Raw genomic sequence first — 19,482 nt, forward strand, 5'->3', positions numbered from 1 at the left:
CTGCTGGCATGCCAAAGAAAAAAATCAGTGTACGTGATATACTGTAGGTGTTGTACGCTACTGCATGTCATTAAAAGTCTAAAGTAATTTGCAGCATTCACCTTCTGGGTCCCTCGTTACAGGTTGCTGCTTCCAGTCCAGATCCTGGTGGTGTCTCTCCCTTTGCAACTAATTATGAAGCCCTTGAGCAAGGTATTCAACCCCTGCAGAGAGGCACAGGAGGAGACTTGTTGTAGGTGTGAACATGTCCATGTCACAAGCTATTCCGCAGGAAGAAAAAGGTTCCTGACCAGTGATTTATTAATGAGGAACGACGAAACATCCTCCTCAACACAGTATGGCTTAGATGCGTGGAGGTTAAAAGAGAAGGCATCTTTTTAGATCTTTTGCCACAGAGGATTTTTCTGCTCCATACCACAAGATGATAAGAACAGTGTTTTCTGCAGGTCATTGATAACCTCATCAGTATCAAATCATTTACCAGACCTGCTGGAGTTTAATGATTCAGGAGCTGCATCTGAGGCCATTTGAGCCTGGGTGTCAAGACAAAACACGAACAATAAAGCAGCATTCCTATGACAGATAGTTTGCATTGTGATATATGGTTAATTGATTACTCTAAAATTGCTTGTAGGTGTGAATGGTTGTCTGTCTCTGTTCGTCTCTATGTGCCCTGTGATAGTCTGGCGTCCTGTCCAGGGTGTACCCCGCCTCACGCCCGATATCAGCTGGGATCGGCTCCAGCACCCCCCGCGACCCCAACCCAGGGATAAGCGGTTGAAGATGAATGAATGAATGAATATATGACCTCTTCTGACAGATCTGTGCTCTAATTATCCAGCTCCTCTTTGGAAGTTAATTACAGGTCACTGTCATAAAGTGGGATAAAAATGTGTAGGAGGTGCAAAGATTAATACAAGTCAAAGACCACTTAGTGCAACCTAAACTTGTGCATAATGTGTTTTTAAAAAATAGATAATATTCTATCCTGTTTATGTTTTTTACATGGTTGAGACACAAGCAGCTTAGAGGTGACCTTCATTGTGACTCATGTTTGTGGCTGTCAGAGCAGCACAGCAGAGACAAAGACAGGACACGCCACAATGATCTGTGGCTTCCTGTGGAACAATACTTCTGCAGCCTTTCTAACAAGGGCTCAGGGTAGCTATATTAAATACACACACACACACACACACACACACACACACACACACACACACACACACACACACACACACACACACACACACACACACACACACACACACACACACACACACACACACACACACACGTCTCGTTTCTCCTCTGCTCACATAGAAAACTATTATTAATTTGGCTATAATGCCATCTGCAGGCCATCAAGTTTTATGTAGGCTATTCATGCGAGATATAACAAATAATATATAATTCAGTCTGATACAACAGCACCGAGATACATCCTTTATGGTCAATTTGATCACTGTAGTTTCAACAGCACCACAAAACTATGGCCTCAAATTGGGAACTTTGAAGTGGTGCAAAATTGTACATTCAGAGACTTTAATATGAAATCGGGAAATGACTTTAGTGCACAAGTAAACTAACATATATTTATATATATATATATTAGGAGTTCAGACACAGTCTCTGCCCCCCTCTGGTGGAGGAAAAGGTACACTACCTATATATAGTGTACCTACCACCTGATATTTTCCGCTCCCCCAGTCAGTTATTTATATATACCTGATCACGATGTAAACAATTTGAATAATAAGCAGTCTTCCAGATCACCTCGTGTCAGATATATGGTTTGGTGGACACAGAGTGTTGCTGGAATGACTTCAATGAAACCGGGCTTTTAAACGAGCTGTCGGAACTTCTGTACAGTTGTGATGTCACAGCTACACCATATAGAGGTAGAACATGCGGCTATAGTGCTGTTCCAGTAAATCCCCGGCTGCGGTGACGTAACCTGACTCGTCATGATTAAAGGCATTATTGGGAACTGATTGGTTAAGGACAGGCGCTTTCAAAAAATACCTGGCAGGGGATTGGATGAACCATATTTCCATCGAGAAAATCCTGCAGTGCCGTTCTCTTCTCTCAATGAAGAAAAACTCTGATAGAACTGATGTAATTTTTGCATCTAAGCTAACCTCTTGTTGTTGCCTTTCCTGTCGTTGTCATCCTCTGCTTGACCCCCCCTTAACTGCCAGTAGCTCCTCCGGTGGACGCGAAAACTGAGCATTTCAGACAGATGTTGAATTTAAAAGAAAAGTAAAGGCTATTACCAAATGTGCATAATATGTCCCCTTTAAAAGGATCCTTTCAATAGGCTATAGTAGCACCATTGTTGTTTTTGTTTCCATTACCTAACAGATCCCCCACTGTTTTACTTCCAAGATGTTTAAGTCTGATGTCAAAGCCTTATAACTCCGGATACATTTGGACCATGGAAATAATAATCACCACAGACAAAGAAGCCATTTTTCTATTTGAATATGTTTATTGGTCTTTTAAAAAAAAAAAAAAAGAGAGAAGTCTAGTATAAACAAAGAATTCCAGGAAAACAAAAGGAGATGTTGAATACCTGGTTGTCAACAGCCAGTTCACTGAATGTATTAACAACCTTATATGGATGTTAAAACTTAGGACCCAGTCAACTCCTCATTCATAAAGCTTCACAGATCATAAAGAATACAGCCTTTAATACAGAATCAGTGTGTACACTCTGCATTTGTATTTATGCATACCAATAAACAATCAAAAGGTTCAAATGTGAGAATTTAATACGGTAGAGTAAATTATTTGTTCCTCAAAGAAGATTGTTTTCCCTCTGTTTTCTCTTTTTCTCTGTGCACCACCCATCTGCTGTCTTGGGTAATGGCTAAGGCACTCTGGAGAAACTTTTACCCAATTTGCACTTACTTCAAAGTGAAAAGCTGCAAATATGTGGCACACACTGTACTTTTTTTTTTTTTTAAACTTAATCGTGGGCAGAATAACACATTCAGCCATACCACGTGGATCCCCTGATCTACTGCACTGAAAGCCAGTTTATATCACCACATTAAACAAGAAATAAAACATTCATCGCCTATCTGAATCATGATAATGTTTCAGGCATTTGATAAGTGTGGATACAACAGCAACTCAAGAGATTTTAAGCTAAACACGGTGTTCATACATGGTACAGAATGCATAACATATTCAGATTCGTAAAGAGATCATAAAAACATCATTGGATCTCATTTCAGTTCAGTGACAAAACTTCTGTAACTCATTTACAAAATGCCATGACAGTATCAACAAAGACAAGTATTAACATTTGTGTTTTTAACAAAAACTGCCGTTACAATAAAGCAGATAGTGGAATTAACAAGTTAACAGTATAGTTCCATAAGTTAACAGAAATGTAACAATGCTCTACACCAGTTTACATTGATTATTATTTGCAGCTGCGCTTCTATGCAAGTATCAAGTACATTTCTCTTATGGTAAATTACAATAAGATGGAGGTCGGCTTCCATTGTTGATTTGTACAAAGAATGAAATGCAGCTCAGCTCAATGTTGGAAGCCTAATCCATTCATGACTGTAAATATAAGAAGCAGGAAATAGTCGGTCGTCTGGAGAGATTGCATTGTATGACATAAGAATATATTTCAGGGATCTTTCAATGAGTGAATGTGAGTGGTCCAGCAGAGGGCCCCATCACTCCAGATATCGGCAGACATGACAAGGCATTTGCATAGCTTATCTCTACTCTCATGAGGATGTACTTATACATTTAGTCATATACAGTGCACGTGGGCGGCTGCAAGTTCAGGAATGCAGCCTGCAGAACATGATAATGCATTCAAAGCACCTGGTTAACTTTGCTGGGGATATAGTTACAGTAGAGGGTATAGTATGTTGTACACAAGTTGAAGCTATGACGATCAAACATCACGTGAACGTCTCAAAATGTAAAATCAAGTTATAGGCAAGAAATCGGCACTGAAGTGAAGATGGAGGATGGAAGAGGTCAACTTCAAGTATGTTAGGGTTCATTAAGTAAGTGTACAAAAAATATAAGGACAGGTGGGTCGGGGGTTTGTAACAAGGTTTTTTATTTTCCTCAACACTATCGTATGGGAGCGACCAGGGTCGTTATGTCAGTTTTGGAAAAACAGAATGACGTGGCTCTTTATACATCATTTTTAGTGATTGACTGACTCTCATCAGGGAGCCATGTATTACTGGCTCACAGCTTGCACCATCCAAATATCTATTTATCTATCTATTTTTCCTGCCATCTCTTTAAAAACCGAAAATTAAAGGGATAGTTCACCTTAAAACAAGACATACATATTATTCCTTTTACCTGCAGTGCTATTTATCAATCTAGATTGTTTTGGTGTGAGTTGCCCGGTCTATGAGATATCAGCAGTAACTGGAACTAGATAGCACTCTGCTCTGCAATGTCTCTTTCCACAAATCATGACCTGGTTACTGAAGATAATCCACAGACCTGGTTGTGAACACTTTCAGTTAGGAGCTATTTTCTTACTACTGAACTACACACGCCAAAAGTATCACCACAGGAAGAGGGAAGCTGATCATGGGTGAGAGGCTCGTGCTTGTGACAGAGAGATGTAAATATTATCCTCCACGTCTGATCTGTAATGTTAGCTAGCTTAGGTGAACTAGCAGCAAACTAACAATGTTGGACCACGAGGGACTTATGTGCGGTGATGTGTTTGTGGGTGTAGCTCGGTGGATGTTTGCTTAGTCCATACTGCCCTACAAAGCCAAAGTGTAACTATGAAATAATTTAAACAATAAAAAATGGCTTTAAAGTTTGTTTACTGTCCCACCAAAAATGTTGGCACGTCTATGATGGATTATGGTTTACTGGTTTGCCATGGTATCATTTTTATCCAAATCGATCCTAACCACCATTGTTACAGAACTCATGTTATTAGTGATTTTGTAGTTACTGCAAGGTGTTGTAGGGCTGCATAGCTGTATGGGATATCCTGTAATGTTTTAATGTACACAATGTAGGTGCTGTTTGTTTTATTATTAACGCTTAACTATCTTGCACATTACGTTGGTTTGTAAATTAAAATCGTGAAATGGCCCCAAGCATGAAAAAAATCAAGATTTTATTTTATCTCTCAGCCCTTATACATTTTGCCTACAAAAGGGAGTGCCGTAAAAAAACTGTGTTAGGCAGAGAGTAAAACATAATGTTCAGCCCCTCTCCACATGCTAAAAATGTTTATACAGTCCCAAAAGATCTACTGTTTACTTTATATGAAATTAACATTTACACTTCATCCAGCAGATGAACAACACTTTCTTTATTCCACAAGCTCCAGAAAAGCAGGAGGAAAATAATGTGCATCAGTTCAGTGGATTGACTGTATTGCACTCAGGGTGACAGTGATGTATTCATCAAAACCTGGAAAAGCTCATAATCAGCATTTCTTTGAGCCCCATTAGCTTGTCAACATTCGACTTTTCACTTTCAGTATGAGAGGTGATTTTGTTGTTAGCAGAGGCATCAGCATTCATACAGTAATGTCCTTTTTTTTTTACCCTGTTGACATTCTGTTGTTGTTTTAGAATTGAGGAACATTGTTTTTAAGGTCAGGAAAGACAGCTTGATATTCAGCTGCTGCATACCTGTGTGTCTAACAGTCCTGGGGCGGTCGTCGTGACCTGAAATAAACTGGTGAGAGAGAGAGAGAGAGAGAGAGAGACAGACAGAGCGAGAGAGAGAGACAGAGAGAGAGAGTGTGTTTGTGTGTGTGGGTGTGTGCGCGTGTGTGTGTGTGTGTGTGTGTGTGTGTGTGTGTGTGTGTGGGGGGGGGGGGCTGATGATGATAATGCAAACATTTGCACTCTCCTCTGCTCCGATGCACTAATGTTCATCACATCAGCACCGACAACCAGCGAAAAGGCCACACAGTGGAACAGAGCACTTGACTCCCTCCAGCCCGCACTGATAGTATGCCTTTCAATATGCAATGCTGACTGACCTGGTGTGAAACCCTGCTCTCTCCACTTTAGTGAGCTTCAACCTGTCTAATAAACGCTGAAACTCACTTAAAAGCTTTCATGTGATTAAAAAAGCAGCAACTCTATTTTGCACGCTTTTGCAGATATAAAGCTTCGTATTAAGGACACATTAGGCGCTGATGGCTCATTAACCAAAGGAGGGAGGGAGAGTACAATCTTAAGATGGCAAGAGGAGAGGGGATCATATGCACAGTAGCAGACCATGCCCCTCCCCCTCACTAAGTGGTGCAGAGATGCGAGGAAATGTGCGTGTATGAGCGAGTGTGTGTGTAAGTAGCTGTGCATAGGAGGAGGGGGGATGGGGAAAGGAAAGTGTGTGTGTTTATGTGTGTGGAGGCGGTTCCTACAGTTTGATGATGGTTGCAGATGAAGCAGCGTAACAGGACAGGAAGTGGATGACTGATGGAGAAGGTGTAACCTCAGCTGGCCAAGGGTTCTCACTGCTTCCAACAGCACTTCATGTATCATGTTGATCTCCCTGCTTGGTGTGACTGGATCTGGTATTGTTCGAGTTTATATTAGCAATACAAAGATTAAAGATTTTTCAACATCAAATCCCCGGGGGATATACAGTATATCTCCTAAGTAAGGAAGCTCCTCTTTACCAGGCTGAGGGGGAGGCGATGCTAGCAGAGCGGCTGCCCAGGAGGGAGACTGTCGGCCTGGAGTAGTACAGTGGGACAAAGGATGTGGTTTCTCCTAGAACCTCCCAATGTGCTTCTCTTCATGTGTGTCATGCTTATGAGGTCCGACAGCAGAGTGCGCAATGCACTCCTCAGCCACTGCACTACTATGTCCCAAAGCTTCCCGTGCACAGTCTCACACACACACAGAGACATACAGAAAGATCTCTCTCGGTTATACACACACACACACACACACACACACACACACACACACAGACACACACACACACACACACACACACACACACACACACACACACACACACACACACACACACACACGCACACACAAACCTCTCTCTCATATGCACACACTCAATCTCTATCCATTTCTCTAAGCTGGGACCAGCCAGCAGCAAGAACAACCATCCATGGCTTTGACCCTGAATCAAAAAAATAGGACAGCTGAATTCTGTAGAAAAATAGAGGAATTTCCAGAGTCTGATAAAATGTCTTTGGCACTTCTGAAAACACAGCATATACGTAGAAAGAAATTGAAAGTGAGCATGAAAGGCCAAACTAGAAAGCTCTACAGCCAGAAATAGAAAATTCAAGTTCATCCACAAATGAATCTGGCCAGTCTTGGGTGGACTTGAGCCTGAACTGGCCCGTACTCCACCATCTCCCCGTCCACGGTGATCATGCCTTGTGGAGAGACAGGTTCAAGCCGCAGGGCCTTCACCTTCTCGTACACAAGGTAAGGGCAACCGCACGCCAAGTGGCCGCCCTTCTCCATGGCAAGGAAAAGGCGCAGGAGGGCTGGACGGGAGATTCCGGCTGTCACATAGAACAGATGAATCACCCCGTCGTCCGCCATCGCACCAGGGACTGTCCACAAGTCCTCAGCCAGGTGGGACTGGTAAATAGCCAGCACCAAGACAAAGTCCTCCTCCTTGACTACTGTCCAGTTCTCTGGGACTGGCTGGTCCAAACCAGGAAGCAGGGAGTCCTCCGGTGCTCTGGTCTTTCCATCACTCTGGGTCTCAGTTCTCTTCTTGGTGAAAGCATTATTGGAGGAGTTAGTGATGGTGTTGTGGTTGGAATTTGTGCTGTTGTGATTGTAGCGAGAGTTTTGATTTGGGGAGGTCTTGGGGATGAGCCGACAGGGAAGGGAGGAGCAGAGCGAGGGGTGCTGAGGTGTGGAGGGAGGGTGGCTAGCATTGATGCTCCCTTTCGGAAGTTTTGGCGCCTCCTTAACAGGCAGATACGCTAACCTGCCCTGGTAGACTCTGAGGGAGGCCAGGCGCACCAGGGTGCCCATCAGGAAGCGGATTGCTCCGACATGGCGGTACTTCTCACTCTCGATGTCAACGTCGGCCACAAAGCCCCAGGCCAGGGAGAGGAAGGAGAAGAGGCGCTGCCGAGAAGCCAGGTGGATCGACACCAGGTCCATGGAGCCAACAAGACCTTTGCACAGCATGAAGCCACAGCTCAATAAAAGCTCTTCATTCCACGCTGGAGGCGACCTGAGAGACGGTTACACACATCAAGAGTAAGATACAATCACAGCATGACAAGACATCACATGACAACATAACAACCCTGAGCTGGGTCGACTGGGTCCAAAGCTGCGCTCTGGATATAATAACTCATAATGTGCAACTTTCTAAACCCATTATGTCATTCTTTTGAGAGTTATCAGCAGCCTGAAATGACCTCTGCTGCAAAGCAAAGCAGTTCCAGTCCGCTTAACTGTCTCTCCTCCCTCCTGAGGAATGATGTGCCCAGTCAGCCTTTGGCATAATCACATCGAAAGGAGATAAATGGTTCTTTTTTAAGGATGAGGAAGGTTCTTCTTCTGTACTGTTCATGCATTTAAATGACTCATTAACAGACTGACTTACTGTGAGTAGTGGTGGACAGAGGCAGCTAGGGCGTTGCCTGAGCCACCTGGAAGAATACCCAGAGGAGTCCGGATGGCCTCTGGCCAGTCCTCTCGCTCCATCAGACCATTTATAACCTGAATGAACAAGAACAAATGCCGAATCAGATCACGGTTTTAAATACAAAGTACTGTCGGTGTGACCAAAAGTTTCAATACAATGTGTTTCTTTGGTAGCTACAATTGTTCTATGTCAAATATGGTGCTACCAGGGAGCGTGAAGGATCAAGATAAGATTTATACATTCATAATATAAATGGGTATTTTTGTTAAATATTGTCCATCAAAATTAAAAAGAAAATTAACATTGAAGCATTTACAAAACAGAAGTAAGGCAGTGGGCTCTTTTTTCGTGTCGAGTACGAATTAGATTTTTACAGGTCTGTTCTGAAAAGAGTTTATATTGTTTCCATCTGTGATTTATTGAATAATGGAATATTTAAAATTTCCCATTCCAGAGTCCCTCATGGGACTCATCCATCCTATAGAGACTCTGATGAACGAATCACTCTTCAATTTCTGTCCTCACCGAGCAGCGGGTGCTGCTGTGAGCCCCTTCCCCGTCCCAAAGCACTCACAGATGGTCACTTTCTTGCTACATTTAGCGACTCAGCAACTTCATTTATAAAAAGTGACTAGCAACCAATTTAGCAAGTTATTCAGAGCATCAGGAAAAAAGGCGACATATATGGTCAGCCTAATTCATTCCCAAACATGCCGCTCAGGACAGTTCAGTATACACTCTATGGGTCCGTCTGCGTGTGGATGGTCGGCCAAAACAATACTAAAGTTGTGCGGTTACAGGAAAACGCGCCTTTAGTTTTGTGTGAAACCCATTCGGTGAACTACATTTCTTGTCTTGTGTAATAAACCTCACCGTGCTTGTTAGTTAGCTAGCTGGTTAACTTAGCTAGGGAAATGAAAGAAAGAGAAAGACCCATTGCTCGTGTGAGTAACGTTCCAGTATGAAACACACACACACACACACACACACACACACACACACACACACACACACACACACACACACACACACACACACACACAGGCATCGCAGCTTAAGCGAGACGCCACTTAGCGTCTGTAGTCTTTTCAATTTGTTTTTGTGACAAACTGTGACTTTCTTGACTTGGAAAATTATCTTTTAAATTGACAATCATCTTATGTGCAATTCATGGAACAATTCAAATGAGATCCAAAAATGATTTATCCCTCCTCGTTAACTGCCTTACGATATTTTTTAACTATTCTTTTTAACTTGTTTTTTCTAGGCATTCTAAATCTTGTATATTGATTATGATACCACAATATGCTGGGTAAAGTCAAAGCACCTCAAACAGCAGCCCATCTCCAGACATGATAACCAGGGCGTCCCATTGGGACAGGTCTGCCTTCCTCACCAGCTCCCGTGCATGGTTCTGGTGCTCTGAAGGAAAACAAAGCGGAAGAGAGAGAGAGAGAGAAAAAAGGGACAAAACAGAAAATGTGTAGGACAAACCAACAAAATAAAAACAAGGGCAAGGGCAGAGAAAGAGGCATGCTGCCTTCATCACCAGCCTCTGGGGTAGGATCAGGGAGATTAGGCAGAAAATAGATTCAATTTCCCCTATCAGACCAAACATATCACATTAGGCCACTCAACAGCTCCAAGACGGCTTAGCCACCCTGCGAACATCTGTGACTCACAAACATCCGCATGTGTGTATGTGCATTCACTGGATGCATGTGTTCATTATGTTTGTGTGTGAGTATATTCGTTTATGCGCCGGCGGACGATTGAGCTATTTGTTCAGCCGAGTTTTATTGGCAGCATCCTTGAGTGGGTCCCTCTGCAGGGGCTCTCTGTAGGCTCATCCTGCCAGCAGTAAAGTCTACAGTCCTACCAGCCGAGACTCCCCAGAGCTGTGGTGTGTGTTTGTGTGTGGAAGAGGGAGCGAGACAGTTTTTAAAGAGAGAGGAAGGCAGACGGCAAAGAAGTATTGATGCGCTGCCATCATGAAGGAAATATTTTTCTGCTCAAGCTCAAGTATTGATTGAGGACAGAACGAAAATAAAAACAACTGCCCTCTCTGTCCCATTGCTCAACCTCTACCTGCCAGGCCTCTCTCTCTCCCCGGGGTGCTCCCCTGTGTTGCTGTTTGTCCGCCGTGTGCTGGGAAAGGCCGGAGGCGGTGATGCAGTGCTGTGTTGACAGACGGAGGCAGTTAGAGAGTAACTGCACTGCACAGCTGACTCAGCACTTTAAACCTGCAGGGGCTTGGGCTGATGCTTTACTTCCCAGCCACTTTCTTATTCAAGGGGTCCCAGCCTAACATGAACACACGCATTAACCTAAACCTGATGCCTGGGGTGGCCTGTATTGTTTTTAAGTAGTCCAATTGTCATGTCCACTGTTGATTCTTCTTTGAGCCGCACAGACTATAGCTGATAATTATACCCTGTTAATAATATCTGTTAAGCAATGCATAAATACACACTTGAAATCTTGGGTAAATTCCACTTTTCACTTTAAATCCAGCTTCCTCGTGTTACACTGTACCGCCTTCTTCTGAGGTTAACCAGGGTAGAGATAAAGCTCGGTACACTGGATGCTTCATACAGTATGTAAAAGGTACATGCTGGCCCAAGAGGCACCTTCATTGGTACATGTTCCTCCTCGGGCAAAGGCTGTGTGATATATTCATCAAGGAGTTGCGTGCTGGGTAAATGACCAGCTATAGTATCCGACCACTGAAGGCCCTCACTGATCCCCCATTCTCATCACCATCCGGCTGCTGACCTTCTTTTAAATCCCAGGAGTCGGCACAAAGAGCCTGCATGTGCATCAGCACTTCTTTCTCAAACAAACAAACACACAAACATGACTTTTGCTGTCCATTTCAAACTCACTTTGAGCTATATCAGACGTTCAGCGGATGCACCTGATGCTTGGATATGACTGCAAATTGTTACCTGTGAAAATCCTATAGCAACTAAGGTTGGGGTTAGCGTGGAGGATGGATGAGAGTAAAAGGCTAAATGATGAATGAATTGTGTTTGTTTTTTTATTTTCTTGGCATGAAGGCCTTTCCCTGTTTCCCAGCAGCTCGGTGATATTCAGAGAGAGGTCATTAGAAGTTCAGGGCCTCTGATGACAGCAAACCAACACATGGCACCGCTTAAGGTCACAAAAAGCCACCGACAGCTCATACAGAATGTGGAGCAGCTGGGGCGACTGAAACGACAATTGAATGTGTATCGGTTTTTGAGTACATGCAGATGTTACCTGTGAATTTGTGACTAATAAAGCATAATGACTGCGGAAGGAGAACTGCTGCAGAAAATAAAAGTTTTTTTAATGTGGTTGTGTGTGTGTGAGCTCTTAGCATAATTGTCCCATGTTGGGGTTGAAGGTTTAATTCCTTCAACCCTTTTTCATGTCAGGGTGACCTTGAAACACTACTAACTGCATGAACAATAAAGGTCTGCTTGCGTATGAAAGCTACTGACCTGTGATGACAAGTGTGTAGGGAACAGCAGCCTCGGTGAGCATGCCCTGTACATGGCCAGTGAAGAGCTGGAGAGCCTGTCCGCGGCCGCTGTGAGGGTTCACCAGAATCATGACTCTGCAAGGCCGACGCACCTCCTCATACACCACACCTGAAAAAGGAAGACAGAGAGGTGAGCAGATGAAGCAAGAGGAAGTCTTCTTTTGCATGATCAAATATTTAAAAGAATGTATAAGGACAGGTTCGTCCCTGGGGGGGAAGAAAAGAGCATGAAACAGTAGAGTCAGAGGCTGTGACAGCATTCAGATCGACAGTGTTTAATGTTAATGTGACGTGCTACTTTCTTCAACGAGAGAGGGCTTACAGGGGCTTCTCAGTCAGCATTACACCGATTATTTATAGCAATTCTGTGACATTTTATCAATCCCTGTGGAAGATTCTCCTGTTGCTTATGTCAAAAGATGCGAATATATTAGAGTCACTTCTCCGTGTCTCTGATAGAGGAATAGTTTGACGTTTTTGGAAATATTTGCTTTTTGCATAACACGATGCTGTATGCTGTATGCTAAATATGTAGCTGTAGCTACAGCCAGAAGACAGTTAGCTTAACTTAGTTTAACTAAGCTTAGTATAAAGACTGGAAACGGTTAGCCTGGCTCTATCTAAAGCTAACAATTTTTGCTAGCACCACCTCTAAAGCTCATTAATTAACACATCATACCTCATGTTTAATTCAGAAGCATCTGCCAAAACACCAAACTGTTTTTTTTTGGCAGTTTTCCAAGCCATTATTATAAGGACAGACAGGAAATGGGGTGAGAGAGAGAGGGTTAGATAGGCAGCAAGGGGCCACAGGTCGGAGTCAAACCCACGGCCGCTGCCTTGAGGACCTTTTGGCCTCTTTACAAGGGGCGACTACTCTAACCACTCAGCTACCGACCACCCCTGTCGTTTGTATGGATGAAACAAATAAGACATTTGTTAAAGTGAGCTTAAATGTGCTGGTAGGCAGATTATATAGGCAGAGGAGGGGGACTTAAGGCCCCCGCCTCTGACCCACCTTAGGAAAGCGAATAAGTGTATTTCCTATAATGTCTAAAGATTTAAGGGAAAGGCGGAGAAAGACGTATCAATGAAAACAAATGGACACATGACGTGACATTGGGATAGCTTGCCAAATGGTTGCAGTGAAATGTATTGAAGCTCAAAGTATCTCATTGCATTCATAACTCTTATATATTTGACTTTTGCCTTAATGCGTAATGAGGTATTTGTTCCAGCTCATTGTTTTGGAATTCATATTAATGTAGGAGGATCAGGTTTTGCCACTCAATTGTAACACTGGCTGCCACTGTGAGGGTTTGCAGCTTTTCAGTTAATTTGGAGAGAAGCTCGGTCTGGGTGTGGATTTTTCAGCCAATGCCCTTGACCTTCAAAGCAGACACAGACTCACCTGAGACCATATTAGACGAATCAGAGAGGACGTAATACAATCTATTTTTGGGTGTGAAGGACAAAATGCTATCAGTATCAATTTCCGACAATTATTTGACTGCAGGTGATACTGACTTTGGAGAAATGTGATGGGTGGTTAAATTTCACCATGTTTATCACGTAAATGAATCGAGAGGTATGGAGAAAGAAGCCAGATGCCTCATTGCAACTCACAAACACCTGTCTGAGCTGCCTGAGCCTGAATTTCCATTACTGCACCGATGCTGTCACCCCCTACCTCATTTGACCCGGGATGATAGGACTCGCGGGGGTACAAAAATATCTCTGAGAAAGAGCTGTACACCCGCCAGGAAGAGTGAAGAGAGAGCGTGAAACACATATGCACATGCCAAACTCTGCCTCCATTCACCCACACTGGATTACCATTGTACTTGTATCAGAGCACAATGCAGCTTTCAGACACAAAAGGTTCTCTCTCTACACTTCCAGAATATTGCAGAAACTGTCTTTTGACGTTGAAAAAGCTTTATAGTCAGGTTTTGCACTCAAGTGTATGAGCTGAACAGCAAATCATTGATAACACTGTCACAGACATGTCTTGAAAAGAAATACAAATACAAACAGCATTTTCCCCCAGAAAGTTTGATACAGGAATTCACAATGCCTAAAATCACAAATCATCCACACTCATGCTGCTTTATTCTGAAGGGCTGCGCTACAATCACTTGAACCTGCTTACTAAATAACTTAGATCCTTCGTGTTTGCATTGTTATCAAGAAACATCACAATTTAAGACGTGTTTCACATAGTGTTTTGGTTTTTAAATAATGCAGGGTCGAGCTGAAACAACAGTGCATTAATTCAGTAGTCACACGACAGAAAAATAATTGGCAACTATTTTGATTAATGTACACCTCTTTAATTCTCAGTTTTCAAGCCATATTTTTGTATTATATCTTTAGATAATGGCAACGCAAGCAATTTGAAGACATTACCTCGATTATTGAGTATTGTGTGATTTAAATCTGGTCCTCATGAAGTGACAGAGACACATTTGTGATATCAAAGCCTAATTTCTGTATTTTTTAACCCTATTTCTGCATGTATTTCTATGTAAATGACTTATGGCAACACCTTTTTTTGAAATTGGTCTAGTATTGAGCAGACGCGCTGCAGCCTATCCACCATCCACCGTGTGTGTGCGTGTGTGTGTGTGTGTGTGTGTGTGTGTGTGTGTGTGTGTGTGTGTGTGTGTGTGTGTGTGTGTGTGTGTGTGTGTGTGTGTGTGTGTGTGTGTGTGTGTGTGCGCGTGTGTGTGTGTGATTGTGTGTGACACAGGAAAATAGATGCAGGGTATGAGTGTGAATGTGAAATCTGTCTGTGATGTGAAGGCAGATATCTGCAGCCAAATCCTGCCCCTCACAACGGTAAGCAAACTTTCAACTTCAGTGTGTGTATTTCACAGGTACACACACACACCCACACACACACACAGAGGCAGCGAGGCGACAGACTGGAAGTGACAGTGCTGAGCTGACAGAGAAGAGTTATCCTCTCGTTGCCACAGTTTTCATCACCATGCTGACTGTTAAAAAAGTAAATAAAGATGCAATGTACCTTTAGTATCTCATACTGCAGCATAGGTGGGAGTAGTTAAACCATGACACCATTCAAGAAAACTCTTGGAGCCGAAAGAAATATGTGGGCTATTCAATGAAAGCAGTCTTTACAGGAGTAGCACTATATCCAGACTGGACTGATGTGTCTGCAAACAAGCTGCATTCCGAGGTTGGGTGAGTGTTTGCTGGATAGGAGGGGAGGAGGTCTAAAGGGTATAAACACAACTGCCCACTGAGGCATCGCTGGGCTGAGACACAGGGCGGTGTTGACAGGCCATCACAGCCGTGTGTCACGGAGCAGGAGAAGAAGGCTCCGGAGGGACTTAGATGTTGGTCGGGGTTAGAGGTCGTCGGGTGACGCATTTTAGATGTTGTCTCTTCCACTGAGGAGGCCAGCAGAGCCCCGGGGAGGAGAGATCACACACTGACAGAACCACACCATCACCTGACCCTGCGGCTACTAAAAAAAACTTTTGTGGGAGCTAAGCATCTCCTTCCCCCCATCTTTCTCTGTTGCATACTCCAAGAGTTGCAAATACTCACATCCTTGCTGGAATAGCTCCTAGCAATTTGTTATTTTTAAGGTGACCTCTTCTGCTCATTTTCAGGTTCATATTTACATTTTAACTAGAATATATTAAAATGCTTTAATGTTCAAAACATGTTTCATTATTTTTCTCATACCGTCTGTCTGAAAATACTGGTATTCACCATCCGTCTAGTATCCGTCTCTTTAAGCCTTCCTCTCCCCTTTTGAAGAAGCCCAGTCTGCTCTGATTGGTCAGGATTTTTAGGTGTCTCTGCACCATCATTGCAGCCAGGGATCACTGTAATGGCACTGTAGCTGCACTTTCTATCTACAGTATATATATTATAGTTGTGACATCACAATCGTACAGAAGTCCTGACAGCTCGTTTAAAGGCACATTTTCTGAATATGGGCATTGTGCATTTATCCGTGGATTGAGCCTTTTGATACGTTCACAGTGTTTATATAGCAACTTGACCTGCTTTAAAATTAAGAAAAGTAATAGAAATCTGACTTTTTACACAATGGGGCATTTAAAGCCCCTGAACATCCAAACAGGGGTTTTCAGTTAACTAGTTGATTAGCCCTCTCCTCAGGACTGTGTAGGTGTGTCTACTCTGATTGATTGACATCTTCCCGAGTCTCCTGTTAGCTTTGTTTCACCTGTTAAGGCGGGAGAAAGTACACCTTTATAATTCTTATTGGTAGATGGACATTTATGATCTCATACTGTAAATTGCCATCAAATTCTCATCAAAGCTCCGCCCACCTTCAACCCAAGCAGAGGTCTAATCAGCCAGAGTAACTGAAAACACCTGTGTGGGTGTTCAGGGGCATTTAAGGGTGCACTGGGCTCACACACAGAACTTTTGGAAAAATCAACAATGTCGTCATAACACTGTTCTACAAAAATAATTTAAAAAAATATAGAAAATTCTACAATGAATAAATGTTAAGTGTGTAACTGGCTCCCCTACCAGCTCTTTGAAAGGCAGAAAAGCCAGCGGCAATGAAGGCAGCCGCTAATAGAAAAGTCAAAGCAAGAAACCATCATCTCATTCCTTTGCATGCAATCTCACCTCTCACCTCATCCTCTAAGCAGGGGAAATACTGTAGCAGACCACTTGTGCGTGCAGGACCATATCATAGTGTACGCGCTTCATTATTTACGGCTCATTCATTCCAATAAACCTGCAGTGAGAGTAAAATCCCTGTGAGAGTATCGGTGCCATCACCCAAACTAAACGAGAGTAAGTTACTAGAGTTACAATGTAAACTATACTTTAAAATCCCACTTTATACTTGAGTGAAAGTGTGTCACAGTGATAACTCTGACTAAATGCCAATCTTGCAAAAGCACTTTTAATCCAACCTTTCCATCTGCAATACCAGATGAGACGACACGCAATTAACTTAGAGGGTAAATACACTATAAGAGATTAGTGAATCCTGATGACCTTCATTCACCCTCTCTGACAAGGCAATTCTGCTGCATATTGCCACAACATTACTCATTTAAATCGCATATCATATTCCGTTAAATACTTCATTATTGGCTGGCCTGGATCTGGAAAGCTAAAACAAGCTTATAAATTAATGATATGATCACATCATCACTAAGACGCATGTGTTCAAAAGAGGGCAAAATCTGGGATGAGAGAGCGTGCTGGAAAACTGTTGGATGTCTGAGCTGGTTTCATTAGTATGTGTGATCTGAAAACCTCTCCAAGCTAGAGCTCTTTGATGAGTCCAGTGAGAGGACAGTTACCTCTCAGGTTACCATCTGCCTGCCCGCCTGGCACACAGGGCTGAAACTCAAACTCCTGCTGGCTGCAGACCAGAGGGAGGTGATGTTCCTCATCACACAGAAGTCCAGTCTCTCTCTCTCTCTCTCTCTCTCTCTCTCTCTCTCTCTCTCTCTCTCTCTCTCTCTCTCTCTCTCTCTCTCTCTCTCTCTCTTATTTATCTGTTTGAAGCATACACCTGAAGGCTTAGTCCTTAACCCCCTGTACTGCGGCAACTCTTGCCTCCATTTGGCAACCAACATTCCACATCAGTCACTGTCGGGTCAAATATCCCCTTCCTCTTTGAGCTGTTCGGGGAATGCATGCTTGCTTTATATTTTTAACTGTAGCATATATGAGTAAAAATTGACATTACCTATTCTGGGATTCCAAACAACTTTGTTTCATCATCAGCAAGTATCTCCCACATGAGTGATAGGGCTAATTAGCTGCAACACTTCTCATATGGTATTCATGTTAATGACTGTCTCATTGTATACAGGGATGGAGCACAGAGAAGCTAATGAGATTGGAAGACAAAGGAACCTGAGGACAATGTGCGTCTTAAACAGAGCGAGACATGATGAGACCTAATTAGACGTAGCTGCTGCGAAAGCAGGATGAAAAGACAGGCTTTGTTTTGATGTGATTTTTCCACCCATCAACAATAAACTCTCAGTTGAAATTTACTGAGAGGGAATAATGAAGCTGGAGCAGTGGCTCTAGTCTCTGCTGACAGAGGATCATAGAAAATATAACTACTTAACTACTCTCAGTTGTGTGTGTGTGTGTGTGTGTGTGTGTGTGTGTGTGTGTGTGTGTGTGTGTGTGTGTGTGTGTGTGTGTGTGTGTGTGTGTGTGTTTACAGCAGGCTCCACATCCAGAATCATCCCTCTCTGAATGAATGTTTGTTGAATGAATGAGGCAGCTGTAAGTGCTGCTGGCAGGTGGATCACCTTTCGGGGCAGGTAGAGCCCTGGCAGCAGACGGAATGTGCTTTCTCTCTGCAAAACCTGTTATGTGGTTGAGGATTAATGTGGAGCTTTGTGAGAGTCAAGTCAGTTTCACTGGTTAGCCTACTTTCAGTCCGCCAAAGGCTCACTTTAGAAAGCTTATCTCATGTAAAAAGAGAAGTGAAATCACCGTGATCAACGTCCATCACATAATTGTACAACTTGGTCGAGTTTATATGATGTTTCATCATCTTCACATCCAATGAATATTCAATACCATCCTCCTTCTGTTACATATAGTAACAAACAAGCAGCTGACCCATGTTCCCCTGAGTGCTCACCGTCTCTGCGGGGCGCCTGCAGCACGGAGGCATCTCTGATGGCACGAGCCCACCTCTCAGCCTCCTGGAGGTTGGCGAGCGGCTCCTGGACCAGCGCGACCCGAAAGCACTGCTCCACTCTCTGCCGGGCCACTCCGGCGCTCATCCAGCGCCTCTTGAACGGGTAGAAATAGGCTGTAAAGTAGGCGCCGACGTCCGCGCTGTCCGGCCCTCTGTACGCCCGGCAGCCGACACAGTCGGTCAAGTTAAAAACCACCTTAGTCCGGCCGGGTGACGAGGAGATCCTCTGGACGGTCAAGGCGCTCTCGGTCAAGCTCACCGAGTACCGGACCCTGTCGTTGAGCGTATCGGTGAACTCCCCGTACAGCACGCCCACGACCCCGTTCCGCTGGCGGGATGGGTCCGGTTCAGAGGCGTCTTTCTCCATCCCGGACGGAGAGAGCGACGCGTCCCGCAGGCCGGTGTGCGGATGACGGTGCGGCTCAGACTCTGCTCCTATCAGCCTGCTGTGGGACCCTCCGAGAGTGATAACAGTTCGGAGTCTCTCTCTAGTGACTGAAAGGGGAATGGCAGTGATGGAGCTGCGAGCGCGCAGCTGACTGTCCTGTCTCCTCGCGCTCCTGAGGAAACCAGATCATCCACAACATTTCTAACTGGTTTCCCGCCTCTGCTTAAGCTTTTTTCTCTAATGATG

The 19,482-nt window shown here is 43.7% G+C and overlaps 1 protein-coding gene across 1 annotated transcript; it reads right to left on the minus strand.

The window, feature by feature from the left end:
* Positions 1 to 7,292: 7,292 nt before the first annotated feature.
* Positions 7,293 to 19,215, minus strand: sphk1 (sphingosine kinase 1; the record flags this gene model as incomplete). Its single annotated transcript, XM_083931994.1, has 5 exons — positions 7,293 to 8,202; positions 8,581 to 8,696; positions 9,950 to 10,044; positions 12,108 to 12,257; positions 18,789 to 19,215. 5 exons carry the CDS (start codon positions 19,213 to 19,215, stop codon positions 7,293 to 7,295), a joined length of 1,698 nt encoding a protein of 565 aa, XP_083788120.1.
* Between the last annotated feature and the right edge of the window lie 267 nt (positions 19,216 to 19,482).

Source organism: Echiichthys vipera (assembly GCF_963691815.1).
Source record: "Echiichthys vipera genome assembly, chromosome: 17".
Taxonomy (NCBI): domain Eukaryota; kingdom Metazoa; phylum Chordata; class Actinopteri; order Perciformes; family Trachinidae; genus Echiichthys; species Echiichthys vipera.